The sequence below is a fragment of the Penicillium subrubescens genome (assembly GCF_028828155.1).
Source record: "Penicillium subrubescens strain IBT 31985 chromosome Unknown utg000007l_segment0_segment0, whole genome shotgun sequence".
Lineage (NCBI taxonomy): Eukaryota > Fungi > Ascomycota > Eurotiomycetes > Eurotiales > Aspergillaceae > Penicillium > Penicillium subrubescens.
The window spans coordinates 1105874-1130790 of record NW_026643157.1 but is presented as its reverse complement, the minus strand read 5'-3'; the positions used below and the strand labels follow the sequence as shown (position 1 = coordinate 1130790).

The window sequence follows — 24917 nt, the reverse complement described above, 5'->3', positions numbered from 1 at the left end:
ATCTTAAAGCTTCTATGAGTTCCTAGCAAGTAGAGTTCCCTGGTTTATTTGATACTCTGTGGCAAAATTTACCCAGTATTTTTCTGCATCCTAGAGCCCTCAATGGTTGAAATCCAGATTGTGTCTGACTTGCACCTGGAAAATCCATCTGCCTACGAAATCTTCGAGGTCACCCCCCACGCGCCATACTTAGCGCTTCTCGGTGACATAGGTGTGGTGGAGGATGCAGGCTTTTTCACTTTCATTGAAACTCAACTCGCCCAGTTCCAAGTAGTGTTCCTACTCCTGGGAAACCATGAACCATGGCAATCAACATGGTCAAAGACAAGACTGAGAATATCCGAGTTCTCTGACTCAGTCAAGAATCGACGCACATCAAATGAAGCCGCAGCAAGGCCTCTAGGCGAGTTTGTCTTCCTGGACCAGACCCGACATGACCTCTCCCCAGAGGTCACAATTCTGGGATGTACACTTTGGTCCGATGTTGCCGAGGAATACAAAGAGCGCATCAGTTCTGGGATCAATGACTTCTACTATATCAGCGATTGGAATATTGAAGATCACAACAGCCGCCATCGAGCAGACGTGGCCTGGCTTAACAGCCAGGTTACGCAAATTGCAGCTTCTGAACCAGAACGGAAAATTGCTATTTGGACACATTACAGTCCTGTCACAGCCGATGCACGAGCAGTCCATCCCAAGCATGACAATAGTCCTCTATCCTCGGGATTTACAACGGATCTTTCTCGACAAGAATGCTGGACAAATCCGCAAGTGCGCCTCTGGGCATTCGGGCATACCCATTACAATACTGACTATACTGATGAAATGACTGGGAAGCGGGTCTTCAGTAATCAGCGAGGGTACTATTTTGCTCAGGCTGCTGGATTTGACATGGAGAAGATCATTTGTATTTGATGAACACCCGACGTGTTGGTTTGATATCTGGCGCTCTCACTGAGAGCAGGATCCCTCACTTTGCACCCTACCCTATATCCAAGGTCGATTATATCATAGGTCAACTGAGAATCAAAGAGTATTCTGAGATACAATATATCTGTTAGGTGGTACTTAGTCCGAGGTGAGAAAGAGGGGAAGGTGAGGTATAAGACAGAGCATTCCAGAAGTTCTAATAAAGTAAGATCCTAATATAATTCTAACAAAGACAAGAGGATTCTGCCGATAATAATAAAGCTCTAGCCTTCTACTTCCTGGTTTTCTTCTTCTTATCTAACTTTAGTTGCTTAGTTTACTAGTACCTATAGTATGTTTCGAATCGCTTGCTCTTGACCTCGTTACAACGAGCATCTATATGTTTTCCTTACTTCAACCAAGCTTATAATTAACATAAAAAATCCTCTCTATACAGAGCTTTTCTATCCTTATACTTCTTAGGCTGTCACCTCTTATCTTCATTAACATTTTCTCTCACTTATCAACTGGTTCCTCCTTCAACGTCTGCTTTTCCTATTCTAACGTTATCTAACTCTCCCTCCCTCCCTCTCCCTCCCTCTCTCCCCCCTTCTCTCTCTTTCTCTCGCTAACTTCCTTCTGGATTTACCCTGAAAACCTCATTTCCAGATAGACCCCTTCAAAATGGCTAACACAATCAAGATCCCTGAGAAAATACAGGAGAGTGCGCCCAATCCCAACCCAGGCGTCCGCCTCCGAGAATTCCTACTTCAAGACCCGAAAGCACCTGCCGGACTATCCAACTCGCTTTCTGTTACGCTACATGGCGACTTGGCCGAAAGAACCGAATTCTACAAGATGCTCGAAGAAGTTGCCCGAGTCGATTCAAGCTACCAGAAAATCAAGCAAAGCTCGACCTCAATGGCTCTTGTCGGCCTGGGACTCGATGTCGGTGGACGCAGGGCCATCAGATGCTTGCTCAGGCTTCCAAAGAGCAAACTGAGAATCCTTGGACAGGCCCTCGGAGAGCCCTCGAACGACGCAATCCTCAACTACCTTGACTACGAGTCGATGTGCGAGACTAAGTTCAAGCATCTCAGTGCCGATGAGCAGACGGAAATGGTTCGAGATATTCGGGCTTGTACGAGCGCCAATGTCCAAGACTCTTCCAGAATCACTGCACCCACCACCTGGGTGTCCACTACCGCGCAGAATAGTTCAAGCAACTATGGCAAAACTGGGTTGCCCAAAGCTAGCGGGGCAAAGGTTCAAGTTGCTACCCCTTCTATAGCAGCCACAATCCAGCCATCTGTCTCTGAACACTAATCGACCAACCTCAATGCCCCTTTGCTGCCTATGCTTGGAGATTGCCTCGGTTATTGCACACTTGCATTTGCATCATGCCCGCTGCCTTGTTTTTTTTCCCGGTTTGTGAAAGCATGCTTTTATACCGCCGCACTATCGCCATCTTTACGGCGGAGAGATATGATACCGCGAGCGAATTCAGATTTACTGGTATTCGAATGCAATTTACTGGGAAGCAGAGTGGCCTAGTTTTGAACGTAGTAGCGGAAGCAAATCATCTAGGAAGAAGACGTAGGTTTTCTTTCAACATATATCAACTAGTATTTTACCACAAGGTGTCCTATTCAACTTAAGTGGCCTTTCAGGGTTGTAGATGTTTCTCATAGATTCGGCTATCTGCAAAGTCACTTCGGAGCAAATATTCATTTGTAGCCAAAGGAGTCACGGCAGTCCAAAGGAGAAACGGCGAGCCCAGGCATGAAACCGAAACCCCTAAAGTTTCAGAGTTATATCTTCCCATGTGAATTACTGTGAACCACTTCCTGTGAGACAAACTCACGTCGGTAAGGGGTTCCAAAGGCCTCAGCATAACGTCTATGGAATAGGCTCAGCATATCGCAAACTTCATCGTCGTGAACATGTGGGATAGAACTTTGAAGTCCGCGCAGTAGATCGACGTAAGCAAAGGCTTCCATAGCTTCGCCCTCATGGTCCGCAGTTGTGATCTGGTCAAGGATGTAGTCAACGAATGGTGGATTGCTCACTCCATTGAACGGCATGAAGCCAATGTCCCGCCAAATGCAGTAGGGGTTGTCTTCGAGGACCATCGACATGAAAGAGCTCTCACCCGGAGTAAGGCCACAGCGGATGATTTCGTGTTTCAGAGGTGAACAGTACTCGTGGGCCAGCTTGTGCTCCAAGTCGCGAAGGGGGATGGCGAATTTTTCGTACTTTCCTGCCGGACAAAGTTCCTTGAGTCACGCAAGTCCTTCATAGAACAGCTTGTGCTCCAAGTCGCGAAGGGGGATGGCGAATTTTTCGTACTTTCCTGCCGGACAAAGTTCCTTGAGTCACGCAAGTCCTTCATAGAATTCCTTGCATTCTCCTGGGCAGCTCAAATCACAGCTTATCAGCGGGTCAGAGGATGGGACAACCGTCGGACCGGGAGCGCGTGGGTGCCGACCACTGTGAATGCCGTGGTGGCGGCGAGGTAACAGTTTCGCCATGAGGAGTGAAGATGGTGGTTAACGTGGGTTCGGAGACAATTTCTCAGCGGATATGAGTTGCGTTGGATGGTTGAGCTCAGCTGGCTTCTGCGAGGCAAGGTCGTGGGAGGATTTGTAGAAGAGATGAAGTGCGTTGGATGGTAAGAGAGGATGTTGGAGGAATAAAGATAGAATGAAAGCCTTGAAGTGTGATTGACTCGCTCAAGGCTGCGATGAGAGGTAGATGAATCTCAGATGAGTTCAGAGTAAAGATAGAATGAAGGGAAGGTATTGGAATGTGATTGATTCGCACAAGGCTCTGATGTAAGATAGAAACGCTTGGAATCTATTGGTGATTAATGCTAAGGTTCGAATTTGGTGTTTAATTGAAGCTGGTCTTCCTCGGGCAAGCCACATCACGCGGCAAACAAATAGAACATGAAGATAGAACGGTTGTTCAAGTTCTAAAATGCGTCAAATATCGTCTCCCATGGGGAGATACTAGACATACTCCCTGTGCCGTAACGAGTTGTTAGTCTCCAGATCGTGTAGCATTATACCAAAAATTGTCTGGCTTCTGGAGTTAGATATGCTCCACTAACAAGTACTTAAACTGAATGACTTGCTACTCACTTACCCTCACGAGCGTAGCTATAGCATCCGTATAGGTCTTGGAGCCATAGGTACTTTTTCCATCCCGACATCCACTAACCCGTGTATCGTGGGTTCTCCCTAAATGGATGTAAGTAGGATGAACACATTGAGTCCTAGAAATACACTGCGAAGGAGAAACATGTGCTCTGTATGTTGTCCCAGTTATCTACTTGGTGATGACAAGCCGAGGCAGGTCCATGGCCCACTTGTTAGCCGCCTGATAATCAAGGCGACAAACTATCCCATCTCGGATTCTCTGCAGCCAATTAATTTGAAGATGCCGGCCTGCAAACAGCGCAAACTAGCGGCGCGCCACCCGTTCTGAATATTTTTTGATAGACAGATCGGAGGCCTCCGCAATTTTCATTTTCTGCAGCAGCCAGAGATTTCTTCGGACTGAAACTGCCTCAGTGATTTAACCGGAAAGTAGGAGGACTGATTGGCTGCCTGACATGTCCAACATGGACCCGACAGTTCCTCAATCCGCGACCGCGGAGACCACTCAAGCTCCGTCGGAGGTTGATCTCCCCAAGCGCGATGCTGCCAACGGTAGCCCTGCTGCCGAAGAGCCCCCCTCCAAGAAGGCTCGCATTGATGAGCCAGAGAAGTCTGAAGATGAACGCGATTCTCGGCGCAACAGGGGTATTGCGCCCATCAAGGCAGAGTAAGCCATTCCTGCCCGTTTCTGACTTACATCCGATAACGATTGACAATCTTACGTTTCCCAGATACCTGATCAACTCCACACCTAAGCCGGTTCCCGATACCAACACCGACGATGCAGCCGAGGCTGCTTCTCACACCGAGCGTGACGACGACAAGAAGAAGGGGAAAAAGAAGCCCAAGGGTCAGAACACCAATCGAAGCTTTGGTAGCTCAAAAGACGCCAAGGGCTTGTGCGCCTCAAGAATGTTCAGCCCAGAGTTCTCGCCTGAAGAGTGCCAATTCGGTGAGAAATGCAGATTTGAACACGACTTGCGACTATATCTGAAGGAGCACAAGCGGGAGGACCTTACCACATTCAATGGGATCTGTCCCGTCCACGAGGCACGTGGTACCTGTTATGCTGGCTGGCGATGCCGCTTGGTTGGATCGCATTCGATGGAGAGAGAGACGGCAGATGGAACGAAGGAGCTCATTCTGCTGGAGGATGAGGAGCGCAAAGCGAAGGCTAAGCCCCTTGTGCCTTTCGCTACTCGGGAAGGACTCGTCAACATTATCTCCTACGAAGACAAAGTCGCGTTGTCGCGAAAGCGGGAGCACACTCCTCGTGCCAATCAATACAATGATTGGCTGAACAAGGTGTCCCAGGAGCTGGAGAAAGAGTTGCACGGTCGATTGAAGAACGAGGCAATTGTTCCAAAGAGTGAAGAGACCCCTCAGACTAATGGTGATGCCGAGAAGGCCAAGGAGGAACTGGAAGATAACCGGGCCCAATTTACGGAGCCCCCATTCTTGGCCTCAGAAAAGAGGCGCATCTACTTTGGGCCGGAGACTCCAGCACTTGCACCTCTGACAACACAGGGTAATCTCCCATTCCGCAGACTTTGCGGAGACCTAGGTGCTCAATTCACCTATTCCGAAATGGCTCTTAGCATGCCTTTGATTCAAGGCAACAAGTCTGAATGGACCTTGATCAAAGGCCACGAGTCTGAAATGCTCCCCCCAACCATCACTCCAGGACCGAACGTGGTGCAAGGATATGACAACTCCAAAGATTTCAGATACGGTGCCCAGATCACGGCCAACAAACCGTTCCAGGCACTCAAGGCCACAGAGGTGCTCTCCAAGTACACACCGAACTTGCGCGTCATTGATTTGAACTGCGGCTGCCCCATTGAGCTGGTCTATCGCGACGGAGCCGGCTCCGCGCTCCTGGACCACCCCTCCAAATTGGAGAAGATCATCCGTGGCATGAACGCAGTGTCTCAAGAGATTCCCATTACAGTGAAGATTCGTATGGGAACCAGAGACAATCAGCCCAATGCGTTGAAACTCGTTGAACGCCTGGTCCTAGGTGGCTACGAGTCCAGCCTTCTGGATGTTGGCCCCCCTGGCGCTGCCGCCATCACCCTCCACGGACGAAGCAGACAGCAACGGTATACTAAGCAAGCCGACTGGGGTTACATTGCCGAGACCGCTGCTCTCATCAAGCGTCTCAATGAGAAGACTGACGATCTCACGGACACCATTCGCGAAGCCGATCCTCGCTACTTGCCGAACGGTGGCAGGACCTACTTCCTTGGAAATGGCGATTGTTTCTCTCACGTGGACTACGACGATCACATCAAAAACGCCGGTGTTGATGCAGTCATGGTGGCTCGTGGCGCTTTGATCAAGCCGTGGATTTTCGAGGAGATTCAGACTGGCCAGTATCTGGACAAATCTGCGTCTGAGCGTCTTGCTTACATCGAGAAATTCGCCAAGTACGGTCTCGAGGCTTGGGGCTCTGATGAATTTGGTATCGGCACAACCCGCAGATTCTTGTTGGAGTGGTTGAGCTTTGCCTACCGCTACGTTCCCCTTGGTCTGCTCGAATACCTTCCCCCGCATATCAACGACAGACCTCCTGCCTGGCGCGGCCGAAATGACTTGGAGACCCTGATGGGTAGTGGCAACTACAAGGATTGGATTAAGATCACGTAAGTTCCCTTTATATTCCCCTTTGAACGCACTTGAAGGGCTTGTTGACTAATGCCTTCTATCAGTGAGATGTTCCTCGGCCCTGCACACAAGGACTTCAAGTTCGAGCCCAAGCACAAGTCCAACTCCTACGAGGCTGAGGGTTAATTTTGGTGTTCTCGTAGAATCCGCATGCCATAATTCATGGTCTTAAGTTGTACATACATAGCATAGAGAATAAAACATAAGCAACATGAACGTGAAAATATTAAAATCTCCGGATATGATGACATGACAGCTCCACGTAACGTTAGGGCTGCCCTCACAGTCACGTGCAGGTCAGGACGATGACGTCTACCCCCCGAGGCTTGGAAAACTTCCCCATAAAAGACCACCTCGATCCTGCACCTCCACCTGCTGGTTTCCAATTTTCTGCTGCTGCCCAATCTGAACACGTCTACCTCTTGATACTCGTATTTTGTTTTATCTCCTAGCTCCTCCCGCTCAACGCAATCTACCTGCTGGTGTTTGTTTACACTCTAGCCAGCTCACTCCGAAGCTCTCCAGGCAACCCCCACCCCCTTTTGACAGGCACAAACCTTTGATCCCGCGTCTCCTGCTACTCAAATAAACGTCGACAAGATGACTCTTTACTACAGCCTTGTATGTGCCATTTGCGATCTCTCTGGGATTCCTGCTGTTGCTCTCCAGCCAATCCAGCTGCGGGCGGTTGGAGCCTAGCTGGCTAGATCGGCCAGCTCGCCAAAACACCTCGCGTTGCCTTTGAGGGTACAATTTCACCAGATTCGAATACTGATATCTATATCTTGATTTAGGTCTTCCTTCTCCTGGTGTTCGAGATGGCGGTCTTCCTGGCGCTCATCATCCCTCTTCCATTCACCATCAAGCGGAAGCTCTTCGCTTTCGTTTCCGAAAGTCCGATCATAGCAAAGCTACAGTATGGCTTGAAGGTATGGCAGATACCAAATATTGCAGACTATTTGAGATTATCTAACGGGAAACCTAGATTACATTCATCTTCATCCTCATCCTGTTCATTGACAGCGTGAACCGGGTGTACCGGGTGCAGCAGGAGCTGGCTGCCTTTGCCAAGGATGGTTCTGCAGTCAGGTACGTTCTCTTTTGACAAACTGAAACCGCAATGATCGCCACTGACGTGAGTCTCATAAAAGTGCCGCCCACCTCGGTACCGACCGCATGGAGGTGCAGGCCCGCAAGTTCTACTCCCAGCGTAACATGTACCTATGCGGCTTCACCCTCTTCCTCTCCCTGATTCTCAACCGCACCTACATCATGATCCTGGAGGTTCTCCGCCTTGAGGACCGTGTCAAGCTGCTCGAGGGTGACAAGAAGGCCGGCGGCAAGGACTCTGCCCGTATCGCCGAGGCTGGCTCCGTTGGTGAGATTGGCTCCCTGAAGAAGCAGCTGGCAGAGAAGGAGCGCGATATCGAGACCCTCAAGAAGCAGTGCGAGGGTCTGACTCGCGAGTACCACAAGCTCGGCGATGAGGTCTCCTCTGGCAAGAGCGAGAAGACCGTGAAGAAGGACCTGTAAAGTGTCCGCCTGGCTGTCTGGTTCTGGAGACCCAGTTCGGCTGCTATGTGTACTTTCAGCCTCTTCCTATGGCGCTGATTTCTAGCACTTGAAACTTCAAAGTACTCCCACTCGTGTCGAATGCCTGCCAATTGGTCACAGGCAGGCTGAATCTGCTCTCCTTGTCAACACACCTTCGCACGCCATACTGCTCCTCCTTTACACCGATCGAAAGCAGTCCATAAATATCTCTCCCAGAACTCCTAAAGACTTTCTGCCACCTTGAGAGGCACCACCTACAGAAATTAGCCCTGAGGAAACGATGCTTTTGCATCGTTGTCCCCATTATTGACACTATGTTACCTGGGTGTTGGAAGGACGGAGTCACTGTTCATGTGCTTGTTTTAGAAGCGCTCCTCCTGTTAGTCTACGCTTGATTTTTTTTTTATCTTGGGACCAGGATTATCTTGCATGATGAAGATAGGGACTTTATTCTGGGTCATAAATTCATCTTTTTCAAATTCATAAAGTCTTCGTAACTGTACAGATAGTGTCTATTATCATACCGAGGTCGGGGAGTGCATCGCACACAGTTCAACCATTAAATGAGGAACGTCCAGAAGCTTGGGTATACAAGCTCCTCCTCGAAGATGCGACGCACCTGTGCGAGAACAAAGCGCTCCACCTTACCCACATTCTTGAGGACTTGCTTCCCGTCCTCCTTACGGCCAATCTCGCTCTCTACCCGGATCTCCTGGAGCAATCCACCCTGTCGTTTCTGATCCCCGCCAGACCGAGGTCGGCCATCCTCACTAGTCTGTTGACCGTTCTGATAGTGTCCCTCAGAGCCAAGCAGCGCATCCGCATCTTCGGGAGACAAGAAGCAGAAGTGAATGCGTTTGCGAATGTATGCAACCACCGCCACACCGTCAAAGGTGATACCGGTGACGTTTAGTTTCAATGGTAGTCCGACAAAGCTCGGCATTGGGTAATCGAGCAGGATCTCGGCTGTCAAGGATAACCGGACATCGCCGGCATACCTTGCGTGACATAGGATCTGGAAATCCTCTGGGCGGCGCTCGCGCATGCGAGGCGGAATTGGAGCAGACGGGTCGATGGCGGGTTCTGTGGATGGTTGCGGGATATCTGCGGGATCACCGCTGTTGCGTTTGGATCCACTGCTGCCGGTATGACCACCCGAGGGGTGTGAGGGTATTGTGTTTGCGGTCGATGGCCGTGATGCCGAGTTTGTGGTGTCGATGTCTGCGTCTGCTCGGTGCTGAAGACCACTAGGGCGAGAGGGACGGCGTGGCCTGCCGCCATGGCCCAAACCCGAGTCTGACCAGCTGCTGGCAAACGGAGAGCCGCCTGCCACAGCTGCAAGAGGGGTCTGGGTCCCCGAAAGACCGCCCAAGGACATCAGATGGTAACCAAGCGTGGATGTGCCACCAGGAATCCCGGGGGTGCCGGCGCGAGGCAGAAAATGCGAGTTGATATGGTCTCCCAGGGGCAGTGGAGATCGAAGCGCAGAGGGCTGGAACGCCTCGCCGGGGTAAGGATGGTGGTGGAGGTTATGGGGTACATCGTCGTCGTAGGCGGAGTCCGACCATTGTTCGAGCTCCTCCGAGGTAGCGGAGGTGTCGTCATCATCTTCTTCGTAGAAATCGGAGAAAGGTTCGCAGAAATCTTTGATCTCGAGGTCTGGTCCGATCGTCCCAAATTCGAAGGCATGGCATTGGACTGAGCGGATGAAGCGCGGTAAGGGTACCTGCTGGAACTTGTCGTGGACAAAGGAGCGGATGCGCTCTGCTAGAGCTTCACCGTCCGGACCAGAGGTGGCCCTTGCCCAGTCGACTTCGATGGACATTACATGTGCGTTGCAGCTGGAGATTTGTTCAAGAATGGTCCCAATATCGGAATGATGAGGCGGAGAGCTCTCGCGATGCCATGTTAACGTTCAATCACGTGATAATCGTGGGACATGGTAGATCGAAGCTCCCAGCTTCTGCTTGTCCAGCTTGCCAACTTGCTTATGACCATTAAACAGGATATGATGCAATTGGTAAAGTTGAGATACTGAGTCAGTGAAAGTTTGACACTCATAAAATGTGCCAATGAATGGTGCATGTCCGAGTTGGTCTATGGACCCTTCGTACCTGGGATCCATTAAGCGCTACAGACCCTTGGCCGATAGGACCAAAAATGTGACGAACATGCGTATGCGCGTGAGTTATCAACACTACAAAACCTACGAGGCAAATTTCGGGGACTGTTGACCACTCATTCCATCCATAACGGTGTCTGGTTGTTTGTCTTAGTCAACTTCGGTTCTTAGATTGCACTGCACATAGATGGTAGCTCACCCACGGCGGTTACTGCTTAATGCATCATACATTCTCGAACATTCTTATATCCGGAGGTAAAAAAGGGATATTTTACCCTTTAAAGACCACCGTGCAATAGGTGGATTCATAGGTGTCCACGCACGTCGAATCAGCTGATTCGAGCGCCATGCAGGTCTAATGCGATGCACAAGATGTCCATCTGCGGCTCTCAGCCTATCCCCAAGTGCCGGACGCGGTTATTGCTACAGATCTATTCGTTTAATTCGCAGAATATATGAATCTAGCATTAACCAACTCGTGATTCATCGCCAGTCTCCATCTTCTGGTTCCCCACCAAGGCCAAGGCGTTCTTGGCTTCCAAGGCGTTCTCGTAACCTCGTAACCACGTAGCCACCCTTGCTAGTGGCTTTCGACTAATTTAATGGGTATTTGTCATTGTTGAGATCTTTAACAAATTTCCTTGGTGGTGCTTCGTAGCCAGATGTGCGCTATAAAAGAATTCAAGAGAGGGGACGAAATGGGCATTTCTATGTGGATTGATTTTCTAAAAAATTTTGGCTAGAGACTCATTTACTACCGCGACGTATTCAAGAAAATAAAAGGAAACTGTGGAGCATAGAAAATTGTAGGATGAAAGATTTGAGGGTGAATAAGAATTGTAGTCAAATAAAAGATTAAGCCACTGTGTGGTGAACGCTCAAGTTGCCGAAAATTGTAAACATCAGATCAAGTACCAGAATGAACGCGAAACATCAAACTCTGAGCTCAGAATAGAAAGTAAAAGATTTCAACACATAAAAAGCCTCCCAGCCCAGAAATTGGTGTGATACGGTACAGGACAAAAAGCAGCTCATCCTCCTTTTGACGTGCACGCAGCAAGTTGTTGCTCGAAAGAACGGCCCTAGTGACGAAGGACATGGCCGAAGCAGTGGAATCATGGCCAGGCACCTGAGTATCAAGGCATTATCAGCAAACCGTAATCAGATGAGAGGTATCTTGAATCATTATACTGACCTTGCTAAGAGCCCTTTAACCACCGTGGGCCGGGCATTTGTATCCATCTCGACGGCGAAAGTGCTCCTTTACGCCCGAGCAAGATGAAGTACCAACCTTGGCACAATGGACGACATCGCCCTCGCGCAGGCAGCAACCGCAGTCGTACAGGAAGATGTAAACCGAACACATTTTGAAAGTAGAGATAGTGTGTTATCCGGAGAAGATGATATTGAAAAAGGCTTTCTGAGGTGAAGCTTGTCACTGATGAGCTGGCTGGATTGATGAGGGATGAGGAACTAAAACAGCGAGGGATCAAGGCCACTTTATATCATTCAGAGCACATATATCTGGATATAATGACTGTGCCGCGATGTGGTCATCAACAAATGACATGGCATTCATCCATGACTGTGATATCTTGCGCATTTCACTGCCGCTGTGGGGGATGAAAGATGCGCCATATGCATCTAATGACTTAGTAGTCACTCCCGAAATGAGCAAGGCATTTAGAAGCAGAGGGCGGACGAGGCATACATGATCCAGATAGGGTAAATGAGGGCCTCATTGCGAACCAACAAATCGAAATGTTGGCGTTTATGTGGATAATAAGAGAGGGCCCCCTGTGTCCAGCGGACTATGCCCGGTGATCTAGGTTCTGGGCACCCCGGCACTAGTAGAAGGCAGAGATGGGTTCGTCGAACCGTCGATCAGGGCAGACCACTCCCAATTTTCATTAGAGTTTCCGCGCGTCTGCTGAGAAATATGACGAGAACGGGGCCGTCGATACTCATGGTCTCGTAGATGGGGTGGCCAAAAGATCTTCGATTCGGCAAATAGGATCGCGGAACGGAACCAACGCTCGACATACACGGCGGGCTAGGCAGAAAGTCTAGGGCCGAATGAACCTAGAATATGGCGCATGCCATTGTATTGTCTTTCCATTAAGGAAGAACCCACCTGCCACAGTCTGCAATTTGCATAGTGAATAAGCCCCATGTTTTCGGGGGCCATCACAGGAGCCCTCAGAGGGGGGTGGCGCGGCACTTCTCCAATTAAGCCTGAGCACGGTCAGCTCCTTCTCGAGTTTTTTTTCTGAGTGTGCACGAATCATAAATTCCCGAGTGCAGATTTTTCACCAGGATGGCGTTCCGCAGCGCGTGTGAGGCCTGGCAAAGTGTGGTAGCATGATCGTGAACTATAGGATCAACCTCGCGGCCCGAACGGGAGCTAGAACCTCGCCCAAACTCAAGCCCGTGTCTCTCAAGGGAAGCCCCAAACATCAAAGTTCTAGACAAACCCCCCAATAGGTAATTTTCGTATCATGGCCCCAAGTTTGAACTGCGACAAAAACCCGCTGGAATGGATCAGTTGGTGATAGCAGCGAGCAAGCTGCATTAGGATCAGAATCAGACATTGGAAGTCCATGACGTGGTATTAAGCGAAAAGTCCCAAGGAGATTATCTTCGGATTTCGAAAACGCTATCTCCGGAGCTGCCCCAGATTGAGCTTCATCGATCGTTGGCTGGGATAGGATGAGGAAGTGACATCGCCCATGATCTAAGTTGTGAATATAGATGCGTCGGCCACGCCGGGATATATCAACGACCGACCAATATCTGCCAATGAAAATTCACTAGCGCGTATGTGACTGGTAGGAATTGACTGTGCTCCTCGGGAGCACAGTCGGATTCCTTTACATAAATATTGGTTGCTGAGGCTCATCACTTGGCGCCTGTGCTCTGGGAGATCGACCCTGGGCGAGTGAGTGTGGGCGGCAATGCACAGCGACTAAGCACAGCACAAATTGGCATCCTTCTCCCCACTCTATTTGGCGCCGTTGGCATTTGAAAAGAATCTCGATGGGGCCCTCCGCCAATAGATGAGAGGATACAAAGAGAGAAGGTGAGAAAAAGATGTACATTGTTCTGTCAGGGCGCACTTGTCTGGCGCAGGAGGAATCCACCACGTGACTGCTCCTTCGATTGATACTACGACGGGGTTGTACAACCTCACCTTGAGGCAACTTTTTGTGCTTTCCATTTCCGAACCAACCATGAGCCTCCAAGCTCGTTACATGCCACCTATCACAAACCGCTTTGCCTGTGCGATGGCTACTACTCCGAGTTCTAGATCTCACATGTCGACCGTTTCCCCCACACAAGGGCCAACCCAAACAGCCGAGTCGATCGGGCACTATCGGTTAAAAGAGATCCCATCTCACTCATAAAACCGCGAATCCCACCAGTCCCGATGATGTCATTTGCAGTCGTTTTGTCTCAAAAGAGAAATGAATTGCGTGAACGACGGATTGATCGTGAAAACAAACCGGAGCGACCAACCGTTGCGACAGGGAACCGACGCGGACACAGTCGGGATGATCGGAGCGTGTCAACAGCCTCCACGAACAAGTTTCGGTTGTGCGAGGACAACTCCTCCGCACTTGAAACCAGACGGTTGCATGGAAATTGGGTGGACTTAACCCGCCTGTGAAATGGCAGTGCTCTCGCACGCTGGAATGGGGAGCGGTTAACTAGTTATGGGGTCTTCTGTTTTTTTCTGGGGCTGCCTTGGCTCCCCCCTCATCCTGGCTGCGGATCTTCCGAGGTTGACTGGACTTGCGGTTTGAAACGGACCCGCCGAACGAAAAGGGGAAGACAATAACCTTACTAACAGTCGAACTGACCATGATTACTACTCCACAGAGTCCACACTAATGGCTCAAACAGATTACGCAATTGGCAAGTTTTTCCACTACCACAACGATCAGAAAGTGCAACAGATTTGAGATTTGCTGGCTTTTTCTGCCAAGAGAGACGCATAACTGCCATGGCCCGCTGGGAATGAGTGAAGGAGTGGCGGCCAGGCTAGACCGACCCCAGAATACCAAATCATCAAAGCCAAGAAAGGCGAAGTCAAAAGAATTGGAAAACAAAGAGGGTAGATCGTGTTAATGATTCCAATAGTGACGTCTTGGCTAAGAAGGAGAAGTGTCTGTCCCCCCCCTTTTTCGGGCCAAGACATGTGAAGTGTTTAGGATGTACCGGATTGGGCAATCATGTCGATAATTGGGGCAGGCTATCCAGTCCTCTCTTCTGTCCTATCCACTTTCCCGGCCTTGTGCTATACCAAATTATCAGCGATAATCGCGGGGAGGCTTACCTGGCTGACTACGTGACCTTAGTCGGGTATCCACTGACTGTTCGGCTGAGATGCACGATGTGCTGGATCGACGGGCTTGTCTTTGATACCGGAATGCCCCTCACTCTCCAAGGTTCCTTCGCCATCTCTTGGCTCCGTTGCGATTCTGGACTATAAAGTCTGACCGATTTCACCCGCCAGGTCAAGTGTTTTAATCTATCTCTCCCTCTCTCCCTCACACACACACCCTCTCTCTCTTCCTCGACTAAAAGTGTCCATCTCGTGCAAATCTCCTGCCCCGCGCTCAGCCATTTATAACCGCTTTTGGCTCAACTCTCATCCGGCACACAACCCACACACACTAATCTTCCACTCAAAACATCGCCGAAGTGATCCAAAAGTCTCTTTCTCAAAATGTTTTTCAAGATTCCCCCTCCCCGTCAGTTCCTTGTCCTCTCGGCCACTAGCTCGGCCCCCTTCGACCCGAGCCACAAGTTCCTCGTCTTGTCTCCCACCGAGTCCGGCCCTGACTCTCGTGTCTACGATGAGCAGGCCGTGACTGAGTCTGCCACTGTCGAGCACGAGCAGGAGTTGCACCGCTCCAACAGCTCGTCTTCCACTTCATCCGAGGCCTCGCAGATCGACGAGGATGCTGCCACCCTGCCTAGTGGCTTCCTCTTCCTCGGCCACACCAAGGGTCGCCGTGCTTCCCAGTGATTGATTGAATCTCACTTGGCCGTTTTTGTTTTCGCTTTTTTTTTTTTCCCGTTCCATTTTTCATGACAGTTGTTTCATCAACATGATACCAGCGACCGACGCATTTTGGTTTTATCTTATGACCTAGCGATCATCTCGGTTTATTCATCGTGGATTTGGCTCAACCCAAGAGACATCGACACCTTGCCTCTAGACATTGAACCCATCCCCTTCTGGACAAACCAATAGGATGGAAAAGCACAACAAGGGTGTTGGAGGCGCTATCTGATCTGGGTTTTTCTTTTTTTTTTTTTTTCTTTTCCTTATCTCTTAGGGACTACATACCAAAGCCCCAGCGGGCGAGGTTGCAACGCAATCAATCAGACTGCAATACAAACATATCATTCTACCAATCACTCCTTCTATCTCTCTCATTAAGACGTACGTACAGTCCAAACAAGGCACCCCTGCCCAACCCAACCATTTCTTATCAGTGCCCAGAAATTAATAAGCCCACTGGATGCGAGGGAGATGCCCTCCTGGATGCCTGCCAAGTACGCGCCAAGGGCGATTGCTGATCCGCCAAGCCTTGTGCAGTTTGATAGACCCGTCTTGGCTGTCCCTGCGCCTCGCGGATCATGTTCATCATGTTGTACAGGCTGACTGCAGTCTGCAGTTGTGTATCCGTAGCGAACACCAAATCCCTTAATGGCAATATTGCCAAGATATGCTTTCTACAAATTGTGCAGTTGTGATGTGGACAATGCTGTTTTGCCATCTAAGCCTCCGTGTTCTTTGCTTTTTTCTTAACTCCGTCTTAGGCGACCACTCTGCCTAAATACACGTTGGTGTTTCTATTCGTGGGATTGGACAACACTTTTAACTTGGACTGGCTGCTGACATTTTGCTGGGGCTAAATCTGTGTTGGTCGCCCCGGTGAGATCGCGGTGGAGTTAGACGGGAGATGGGGTATCCCCTCCCCCCTCCGAAGTAAGTAAATCCACCCCGCATTCCCGGTGAAGATCTGGAGTTATGATAACCATATTTGGCTCGATCGATGATCTCGGTGAATATTGCAATCTTTTCATGCGTGGCGTGATGGCTTCATCCAGTTATATCTTGTAGCTATGGCGGCAATCTGGCGGCTTGAGATTGTGAAACCTTTTTGTGTCAACTTATACCTAGATCGGTACTCGGTGAAGCAGGGTGATGTTTGCATCGCGGATATGGATTGTGAAATCGATACTCTAATCAGGCTCGCGGGTATATCTATTTAGCCGAAGCTGATAGCCTAACCTGTTGTGGCCATGTGTTCTACTATTCTCCGCGGCCTTGCGATAGATTCTTGAACCAATGACTGCACTTTCGTGTAGGCATGATTTGGGTATTCTATAGAAAACTGACATAGTCTGTCATCCTTAAGGTAGGGTTATTTTCCATGTTTCCTAAGTCGAATTCTAGCGAGATAGTTCTCGATGAACCATGACCTCAGGACCTGAACAAGTTCATCAGTCATCGGTATATGATAAGAATCGACCCGATTAAATGGAATGTCTTACGTGGCCCAGAGTGAAGTACAGCTTGACGCCGTGTCGACCTTCTTCGTGATTGGCTCTGTTCTTAGACGGAGGTACTACCAGCCAGTTATTGTTATGATTACTACATGAAATATATAATTCTCTTTTTATGAGAGAAATAGAGTTATGCCGAAGAAAGCCTATTTTCTCTTTCTAGCAACCATCGATACAGTCAGGTCTAGTATAAGATGGGGCCTGGAAAGAACAATAAGAAATCGGGGAACTCTCTAATCGGTGCAAGGAAAATGTTCGTTTCATTCCATGCATAGATGCTATTGCTAATTAGAAGCGCTAAAGGGCAAATATTGGATCAAAGCTGCAATAAATCTGAAAGATAAGAATATATGAATTGTCGAAGCCCGTGAGAAAGAGGGCTTCAACTTTCGTGGGTTCGGGTCTAACCCAGGCACCTAAATGAGTAACAGCAGTCGTTACCCTTATCTATTCTCGTGGACTGATTTCGAAATCGTAGTAGATATCTGATAGGTCGATCCTCCCACAAAGACATTCATGACCTTGTACGAAATGGTTACAGCATAACTTTCTGTCAGTTTACCATTTAGCATGTCGTGCAACTACCAGAAGGAGTGGAGGGAATCACTACTCCCGCCATCTGAGTGCTTTGATCATTTATTGATAGCGAGGTATCACATTGATAGTCTGGTCGAAACTCTGTCTGGTGATTTTGCCAGTTGTCAACACAGCTCATTCGAGATATCAAGCTTCTATGCTATGATTGCCTTTTCTCTTATCTATATACGCCAAGCAGCACCATGTGGCCAATATATTGTCTGTGTTAATTTGAAAGCCCTTTTTGAGTCATCCCGACTTTCGTTTTTAGCGGCTCGTGAGACGTGTGCGATTCTGAAAGGCATCCACAAAAGCATCCTAATTAGGCGATTCACGTGCTTTAGCCAGAGAAGAAGCAAGCATGTAGTCCCCAAGCTATCCCTGTCACGAGACCAACTAAAATTAAATCTTAGTTACTCCTAGATTCCTAGATTGACTCAAAATAAGTTCATTCTCCGCATTCCCCGCAAATGGACGAAAGCCGCAATGCGGGGGCACCTTTCACTCGGGCAGGCCCGGGGACAAGATCAAGTGGTTGTAGTCTAGACACTGGTCAGGTGAACAAGGCGATGTCGAATGACTGATGCGGGGGTGTAAAATCTAGAAAGCCGCATCGTATCGTGCATCTGAGCTAGCTGCACAGATGGAATCGTCGATAGCGGACCGGATATGATCATAATAATACATGAGCATGCAAGCTTGTACGCCAAGAATGGCGGGATTGATCAGAATCAGAACTACCAATTGAGTCTTGACATTAAACACCAAAGAAAAGCCGATGTTCACCGCTAATAATGATTGTGGTGGACTTGAAATCGACCGATGTTTACTCCGTACACCCCCGAGTATTCCGTACTCCGTACCCCGTGAAATCTTCAAGCTAGCGGTCAGCGCGCTACCGCTATTTCGTACAGGGTCATGTGCCCTACCAAGCTAGTTTGACACGCTAGCGGTTTCTAAGCTAGGGTCGTTGGTGTGCTGTTGTGACTCTATGAGACAGTCTATGACGCTAGTGTCTATCACATGTGAAGCTTTAATGCTAAAATGAGGGCCGTATGGAGTACAGTACTCTGTATCTATCTGTGTACAGTGTATACAGTGACCCCCACTATAGGAACTAATGTTGCAACCTAGCGAAAAGGAACGTTGACCAAAAGGAGATCGTCTGTATATCTGGAAGATCCCCGTTTACAATCAATAATACAGTCAAGTATAGGGTGCATCGGTGGTTGATCTGCGATGGCTGTCCCACTGCGGCGGTTTGGAATGGAGGGGTAGTGAATGGTTAGGAGGGACTACTGTGGCATGTACGGAGTATGTGACTGGACTCTAACTGGGGAGATTTGGCCGTGTCAGGGGCAAATTGAGACGGCGAGTGCAAAGTTAGGAAACTGAGTCAGTCTATGACTTCTGGGTGTAGTTGGCGGTACACAAAAGCATTGTTTGTTGTCCTTTGGATATTGCCAGAGTGTCTTCTTCAAGTTATTAATATTATGGGGATCGACTGCTGAAACACCCTCGTGCCAGATCGAGCAAACCCGACTAACTTCCGTGGGGAAACACACGCGGCAGGGAAACCTTTTTTGAGGTTGAGATGGAGAGTGCAGACCATGTTGCTTTCGGCGTCCAAAGATATGTAAAATTGAGGTTACCTGCAGTAGAATTTGAGGATACAGTACATAGTGATCTGCTCGAGACGGAGTAAGCGGGCGCCACTTTTATCATGGCAGGACGATCGGAGGACCACATTGGAGTGTATTCCGTAATTCCGTACTCTGTACGGAGTACACCGTACTCCGTACCCATGGTAAATAATACAGAGAAGACAACCTTGTCCGAGGGGTCCAATTTAGAGCCCAGGCGGGGCGGTGTGGTCGCGTCCCTCCCATAGGGCATGAAGACTCCGGGCAACGCTAATTGATGGAAGCCCGACCGAATGCTTCTGCCGCGTTTCTAGCGCCAAAGCCAAGACCCGTCGCTTCCCGACTGAAACTTTGGGTTGGGGTATTGGAGTATGTATTGGACTATAATAACTTGGGACTTGGGACAATGGAAAGAGCACGTTTAGGACCATTTGCCGATCCACAGAGCCCAATGTATGAGGAGTTTGGGGATCCTGTATTTCAGAGTTTCGTACGATAGTGTGTATGTGACGGAGAAGTGTCACATTATTGCCCCTTAACATGGCGAAACTGGAGTAAAAAAGGGGGCAGGTGACCAACTGCTCAGCTTCAGCGGCAACATAGCGGATCTCTGTTATAGAATGTAGTACTGTAGTAGGGGTGATGGACGCCATACACTTCACTGAAGACCGCGGAGCCCAATGGAGTCCGTTGGTGACCAGTAGTGGCCTCGGCTGAGCGGGAAATCGCCACCACCAAATGATCTTGCCCCTTGCAGATGGGACCCCAGATCTACTCGGGTCATTCGAAGAAAGAGAGCTTGATCCTAGTCTGCATGCTGTAAATGATCGGTTATCCGATGCTCTGGCGCAGCGGGTAACTTTCATTGTCCTCGATCAGTAGATACCCCGAGTGCCCGACATGTCTCCTTAGTCTCCAAGGGACAACCGGCAAGAAGGAAGCAGTGGAGTCCTGACTCTCTTCACGATGAACCATGGGCGACGGTGTTCCGATCAGAACGAAGATTCGCTGGGTGTATTGGTCGACCCGCTCCACATTAGGCCCGCGGCGTCGGCAAGAACAGTCAAACATCATGAAAATCTTCCCCCCCCCTCGGATGGGTTATTTGAGGATCCAGTCAGTAGTGGACACAATGACTGGATTAGTGTGTCAGATAGCTTCAGCTCAGCATGAATGAGTCCAATAATTAGCAGGTTGGAGGCTGGAAGGGAAGGTCGGAAACGTAAACATGAATCGGAATTGAGCTCAAGAGCGCATCATCAGCCAAGGAGCCATTAGTCATTTAATACCGTTAGCCGCGTGAACGGAAGGGAATAATACACAGAACATACCCCAGTTGACCATGTTGATCTCTCCTGATCGATACCAAAGTATACCAAGACGCATGCTATAAAATACCTCATCATACCACGATATACCTAAATATACCAAAGTTACGCTAGTCTCGAGGTCCGTGTTTCAGGCCTGTACAGCCCATTACCGATCATGACGTCCCTCCGCTGGACTCTGCAAGCGGTGTGTCGTGGCATCATCATTAGATCGGCGTCGGACCCCCCGTCATCGTTGCATCTATACAGATATCAAGTAGAAGTGCGATTGTTGTGATAATGGCCTTGAAACAGTTTGTAGAGTTGATATGTATCTTTTGGCAACTAGCTCCAGCTACATAGAATACTTCAGCTCAATTGGGCTCCAGTTAGTTTAGCGAATTAATATGTTACTTTTCATGTATCTTCCTCTGACTGTCCCCCCGTTTGCACTGCATCACGTGCCTCTGGTAATACGGTAACGGCGCCAACCCCAAAGCGGCAGGGTTGCCTCCATCGCAGTCCCGCTAGGACTCGAAAGAGGGCCCTACCTCCTCTCTCTATCCCTCTCTTATCTAGAATCAGGACTAAAAAAAAAGGAGATATACTCACCTCTGAGCATTTCCATCTCTCGTCTCTACGACACGCGGTATCCGAACTTTTGAACAGAAAGACCAGCGCTTCCATCGCCACTACTGCGCCCAAGAGAAAGGCGATTCGCTGGGTCCCAGCACCAAGAGTGGGACATCATCCGAGGGTGGACTCTCGAACCCGCCCAAAACCGCCATTCACCTAAAAGTCCACATCCATCGAGGGGCACTGGGACGAGACTTGCTCTCCTGTCGCATTCTCATCCTTCTCAACACTCCACGGTGACTTTCGTTCGCGCTTCAACACGGGACCTTTCCTATCAACCCTGTCCCTTAAAACCCCTCGGGTCTGGCGTGCTTTGGCTTCGCGCAGGACCGGACAGGGAACTAGCATCTCTAGAGACCTTCCAGAAAAAAAGGTTACGGGACCTTTTTTTTTTTGCTTCTTTCACTATCCCAGAACACCCGGGATATCTAAATCGATTCAAAACTATATCATCCTCGTCGGCGCTTACTTTCCCCTCCATCACGATGACAGGCGCCGCTCCCATTGACATCACCACTCGACAGTCGACCTCGGTCTCACCACCGGGGCAACAGGCCTCGAATCTCACTTCGGCCCTCCAGAGAGCTGGTACTGGTGAGCGCACAGGGAGTATATCGCACCACCCGAGCGGTGGGCTGGGGATGTTCAAGGCCCCCCGCCTCGCAAGGACTCGATCGGTGCCGCTAATGTACAATGGGGAAATGGGACAAAGCCGATCTCCATGTCGGGATCTGCTCGTGACAAGGGCCGCCGGGAATCCCTCGCAGGAAGCTTGGTGGGCGGTATGAGCTGGGGTGGCGTGTCTGTAGGAAGCTGGATTCGTGATGAGTGAGTGGCGGAAACCCCATGAGAAGAATAGATCAAGAGAAGAGGAGCACAGGGCGTGCGGAGGCAAATGACTCCTCCTCCTGGCCCTTCCAAACGACCTCTGTGCTTTGCTTGATCGTTTCACGGCATCAGAAGACTGACCAAGGAAATTTCCCCACAGTATCATCATGACCGGCACCTCTCCATTTACCTTCCAGTCGCCTTCTTTCCACTCTTCCTCATATCTGCCGAAGCTGGAGGCCAACTTCATGCGGGACTTTTCCTGCTGCGGTGTGACGTTACCGACGCTCCATGACCTATTACAACATTACGAGGAAGCCCATGCGACCAAGTCGCCCAACCAAGGACATCGCCCGAGCCAGGGTGAAAACCGGGCTGCCATGGCAGCCGCCGCGATCGCACAGCAACAGAGCCAGCAACATGGCAATCAAGGGCGTGGCCTACAGCCCGACCGCACCCTCGACATGCAACGGAAGATGGGCCAACCCCCCTCTGCATTACAGCACGTGGATCTGGACACGATGGATGACATGGAGTTGGACGACCCGATGGGCGACGCGGATGCTGCAACTTCCCAGCTCTTTTCCCCCCAGTTACGCGAAGGTGGTCAAGGCGGATTTGGCAACTCCAACCAAGGTTCGCAATTAAATCTGGGCATGCTTCCTAGCCATCAGGGCTTCAATACCCCTTCTCAGCCCGGTACTCCTATCGGTTCTGCACGCCCACTTTCCCTGTCGAACAATCCTACCGTCTCCTCCGTCAATACCCCAACTCTGATGGCCAATCCGCTTCAGAATTCGCAGTTCCGAAATACCCCCGACTCGTCTGGGCCTGGAACTCCAGCTGAGATCGATGAGAGCGTGGTAGGCGGATTTGGCGATCTCACTATGCAGCAAAATATGATGGGCCAGAACCAGGTCCAATATGGACGCTACCCTGGTAATAATGATATGGTCGACCTGTGCATCGACGAGCCGGCCAAGCGGCTGTTCAGCCCAAATGGTGGCATGGGCACTCCCAATGCTCACTTCAAGCTCAGCGGAGCCCAATATGGCCCCAACAGTGATATTGCTCGGCGGATTCGGGAACAGCAGCTTCTGGCGGGTGTTCCTGACACCACATCTATCCTTCCGAATGAGGAGCCCAAGCCGTTCCGTTGCCCTGTCATTGGTTGTGAGAAGGCATATAAGAACCAGAATGGTCTAAAGTATCACAAGGCTGTGAGTATACGCGAACAACCCCTTATGATTTCACCCTCTAACATTCTTCCTTTTCCTCGCTCTAGCACGGCCACAATAACCAACAGCTCCACGATAACGCCGATGGAACCTTCTCGATTGTCAATCCGGAGACTTCAACACCTTACCCTGGTACCCTGGGTATGGAGAAGGAGAAGCCGTACCGCTGTGAAGTTTGCGGCAAGCGCTATAAGAATCTTAACGGCCTGAAATATCACAAATCGCACTCGCCCCCTTGCAACCCGGATTTCCAGCTTGCAGCAGGCCGCAACCTGAATCTCGGCGGTGGCGTCATGCAGGGACAGAACATTAACGTTGCAGGAGCTGGCCTCCCCGGTATCGGCGAGGAGGGTCTTCTGTAAGCGTGTGATGGGTTCATCGAGAATACATAATCTCCCCCTGTCCTTGCTTGTCCATACAAATAATACCCAGCGATTCTTTGATGCAAATAATCGATGCGGCTGAGAGGCGTTCTTCCCCGCGCTGTTTTTGGGGCATCTCCCAAACACGATGTCATGAATTGGTTCGGTGACTATGGAGTTTTCTTTTTTATTGACCTGGGATTTGACCTTTATGTCCTGTTGTTTTGGGTTGAGTACCCTGATGCCACTGGTTCAATCTTTTCTTCTCGTTTTTTTCTTTCCTTTGCTCGATATCCTTCTCGCCGTTTCCAGTTACCACCTTCCTTCCCATCTACCCGGGAAAAGGTAACCTGGTAATAGAGCTGTCCACACCCGAGCGATCAAGACTTACCTCAGCAAGAGTCATTGCTTGTCTTTGTCTGTTTGTCTGTATAGAGGACCTGGTTCGTTTTTGTCTCCTTGACATGGCTGGGAACCCAGGCCGAGGAGAAATGGGAATTGAGTGTGTTTATACCTGCGGTGTTCTTCTCCCCCTTCTCTCTGTTATTGCATGCTTGCGTTATGCGTTCTTTGCACGGGTTGGCTTTTTTGATTTTTTTACCTTGATTCCATCTATGGTTTACGCTTATGCTCATGATTGAGTGTCTCTTTCTTCCAATCTCCAATCACAGGGAGACAGTTGACGTTACTTACTCCCTTGGCCGCCTTCGGAAATTTCCAAGCGTCCGCGAGAAGCAAGATACCCCCATAATGGGGGCTGCGCTTGAATCAGAACGAAGGCTTTCAACGGGTTATCAAGTATTATTTTTAACCTTGATGATTTTGTTTGACCCTTCGTTTTGCTACTCAAGAAAGGTCTTGACTGTGGGCTTTATCTCTTATGCCCTGTTGGCTGGCTGCTGGTTTCTCGCAAATTCGGACAGGGACTGGAACTGAAACTACAAACAAAAGTGTGGTTCTCTGGCGTCGGATCGTGTAGATATGGTTTTATACACTTTGGCTTCTCAACTATTGTGATTATTTGATTGCTTCCCAATTTTGTCACTTGGCTATATTATATTCTTCTTGAAGTTACGTATCTTAGTAGCATTTACTACTTAGAACAAATCTCTTCTTGGGTTATGTAAAAAGGAAAGACGAGTATTGGTAGAAATATCCATTCGTGGTCAGTGAACCTAGCTAGGATTTGCCAATTTATTCTGGTGCAAAAGCAGGGGTGTGGGGAAGAAGTGTTAAATCCACGTGCCCCGCTGCACTGTGAGCGCCATGAGCGGGTCGATGCTCATATGGAAGAAATAAAAGCATAAGGCAAAACCCGAGGTCCAGTCT

At 49.5% G+C, this 24917-nt stretch overlaps 7 protein-coding genes across 7 annotated transcripts; 5 read left to right on the top strand and 2 right to left on the bottom strand.

The window, feature by feature from the left end:
- Nucleotides 1–102: 102 nt before the first annotated feature.
- On the top strand, nucleotides 103–918 carry N7473_010179 (Ser/Thr protein phosphatase superfamily; the record flags this gene model as incomplete). Its single annotated transcript, XM_057156118.1, has 1 exon — nucleotides 103–918. The coding sequence occupies one exon, from the start codon at nucleotides 103–105 to the stop codon at nucleotides 916–918; it is 816 nt and encodes a 271-aa protein (XP_057004773.1).
- Nucleotides 919–1830: 912 nt separating this feature from the next.
- Nucleotides 1831–3044, bottom strand: N7473_010178 (uncharacterized protein; the record flags this gene model as incomplete). Its single annotated transcript, XM_057156117.1, has 3 exons — nucleotides 1831–2113; nucleotides 2447–2462; nucleotides 2777–3044. 3 exons carry the CDS (start codon nucleotides 3042–3044, stop codon nucleotides 1831–1833), a joined length of 567 nt encoding a protein of 188 aa, XP_057004772.1.
- Nucleotides 3045–4454: 1410 nt separating this feature from the next.
- On the top strand, nucleotides 4455–6949 carry dus3 (tRNA dihydrouridine synthase DUS3). The gene is made up of 3 exons (XM_057156116.1): nucleotides 4455–4740; nucleotides 4805–6718; nucleotides 6785–6949. The coding sequence occupies exons 1-3, from the start codon at nucleotides 4529–4531 to the stop codon at nucleotides 6864–6866; spliced, it is 2208 nt and encodes a 735-aa protein (XP_057004771.1). The 5' UTR covers nucleotides 4455–4528; the 3' UTR covers nucleotides 6867–6949.
- Nucleotides 6950–7092: 143 nt separating this feature from the next.
- Nucleotides 7093–8751, top strand: N7473_010176 (putative BAP31 domain protein). Its single transcript, XM_057156115.1, has 4 exons — nucleotides 7093–7361; nucleotides 7535–7669; nucleotides 7726–7829; nucleotides 7892–8751. Exons 1-4 carry the CDS (start codon nucleotides 7341–7343, stop codon nucleotides 8271–8273), a joined length of 642 nt encoding a protein of 213 aa, XP_057004770.1. The 5' UTR covers nucleotides 7093–7340; the 3' UTR covers nucleotides 8274–8751.
- Nucleotides 8752–8853: 102 nt separating this feature from the next.
- mdm12 (ERMES complex subunit MDM12) lies at nucleotides 8854–10119 on the bottom strand (the record flags this gene model as incomplete). The annotated part of the gene is made up of 1 exon (XM_057156114.1): nucleotides 8854–10119. One exon carries the CDS (start codon nucleotides 10117–10119, stop codon nucleotides 8854–8856), a length of 1266 nt encoding a protein of 421 aa, XP_057004769.1.
- A 5026-nt stretch (nucleotides 10120–15145) lies between these two features.
- On the top strand, nucleotides 15146–15448 carry N7473_010174 (uncharacterized protein; the record flags this gene model as incomplete). The annotated part of the gene is made up of 1 exon (XM_057156113.1): nucleotides 15146–15448. The coding sequence occupies one exon, from the start codon at nucleotides 15146–15148 to the stop codon at nucleotides 15446–15448; it is 303 nt and encodes a 100-aa protein (XP_057004768.1).
- A 6197-nt stretch (nucleotides 15449–21645) lies between these two features.
- N7473_010173 (zinc-coordinating transcription factor SFP1) lies at nucleotides 21646–23588 on the top strand (the record flags this gene model as incomplete). Its single annotated transcript, XM_057156112.1, has 4 exons — nucleotides 21646–21754; nucleotides 21811–21988; nucleotides 22149–23208; nucleotides 23274–23588. The coding sequence occupies 4 exons, from the start codon at nucleotides 21646–21648 to the stop codon at nucleotides 23586–23588; spliced, it is 1662 nt and encodes a 553-aa protein (XP_057004767.1).
- Nucleotides 23589–24917: the final 1329 nt, after the last annotated feature.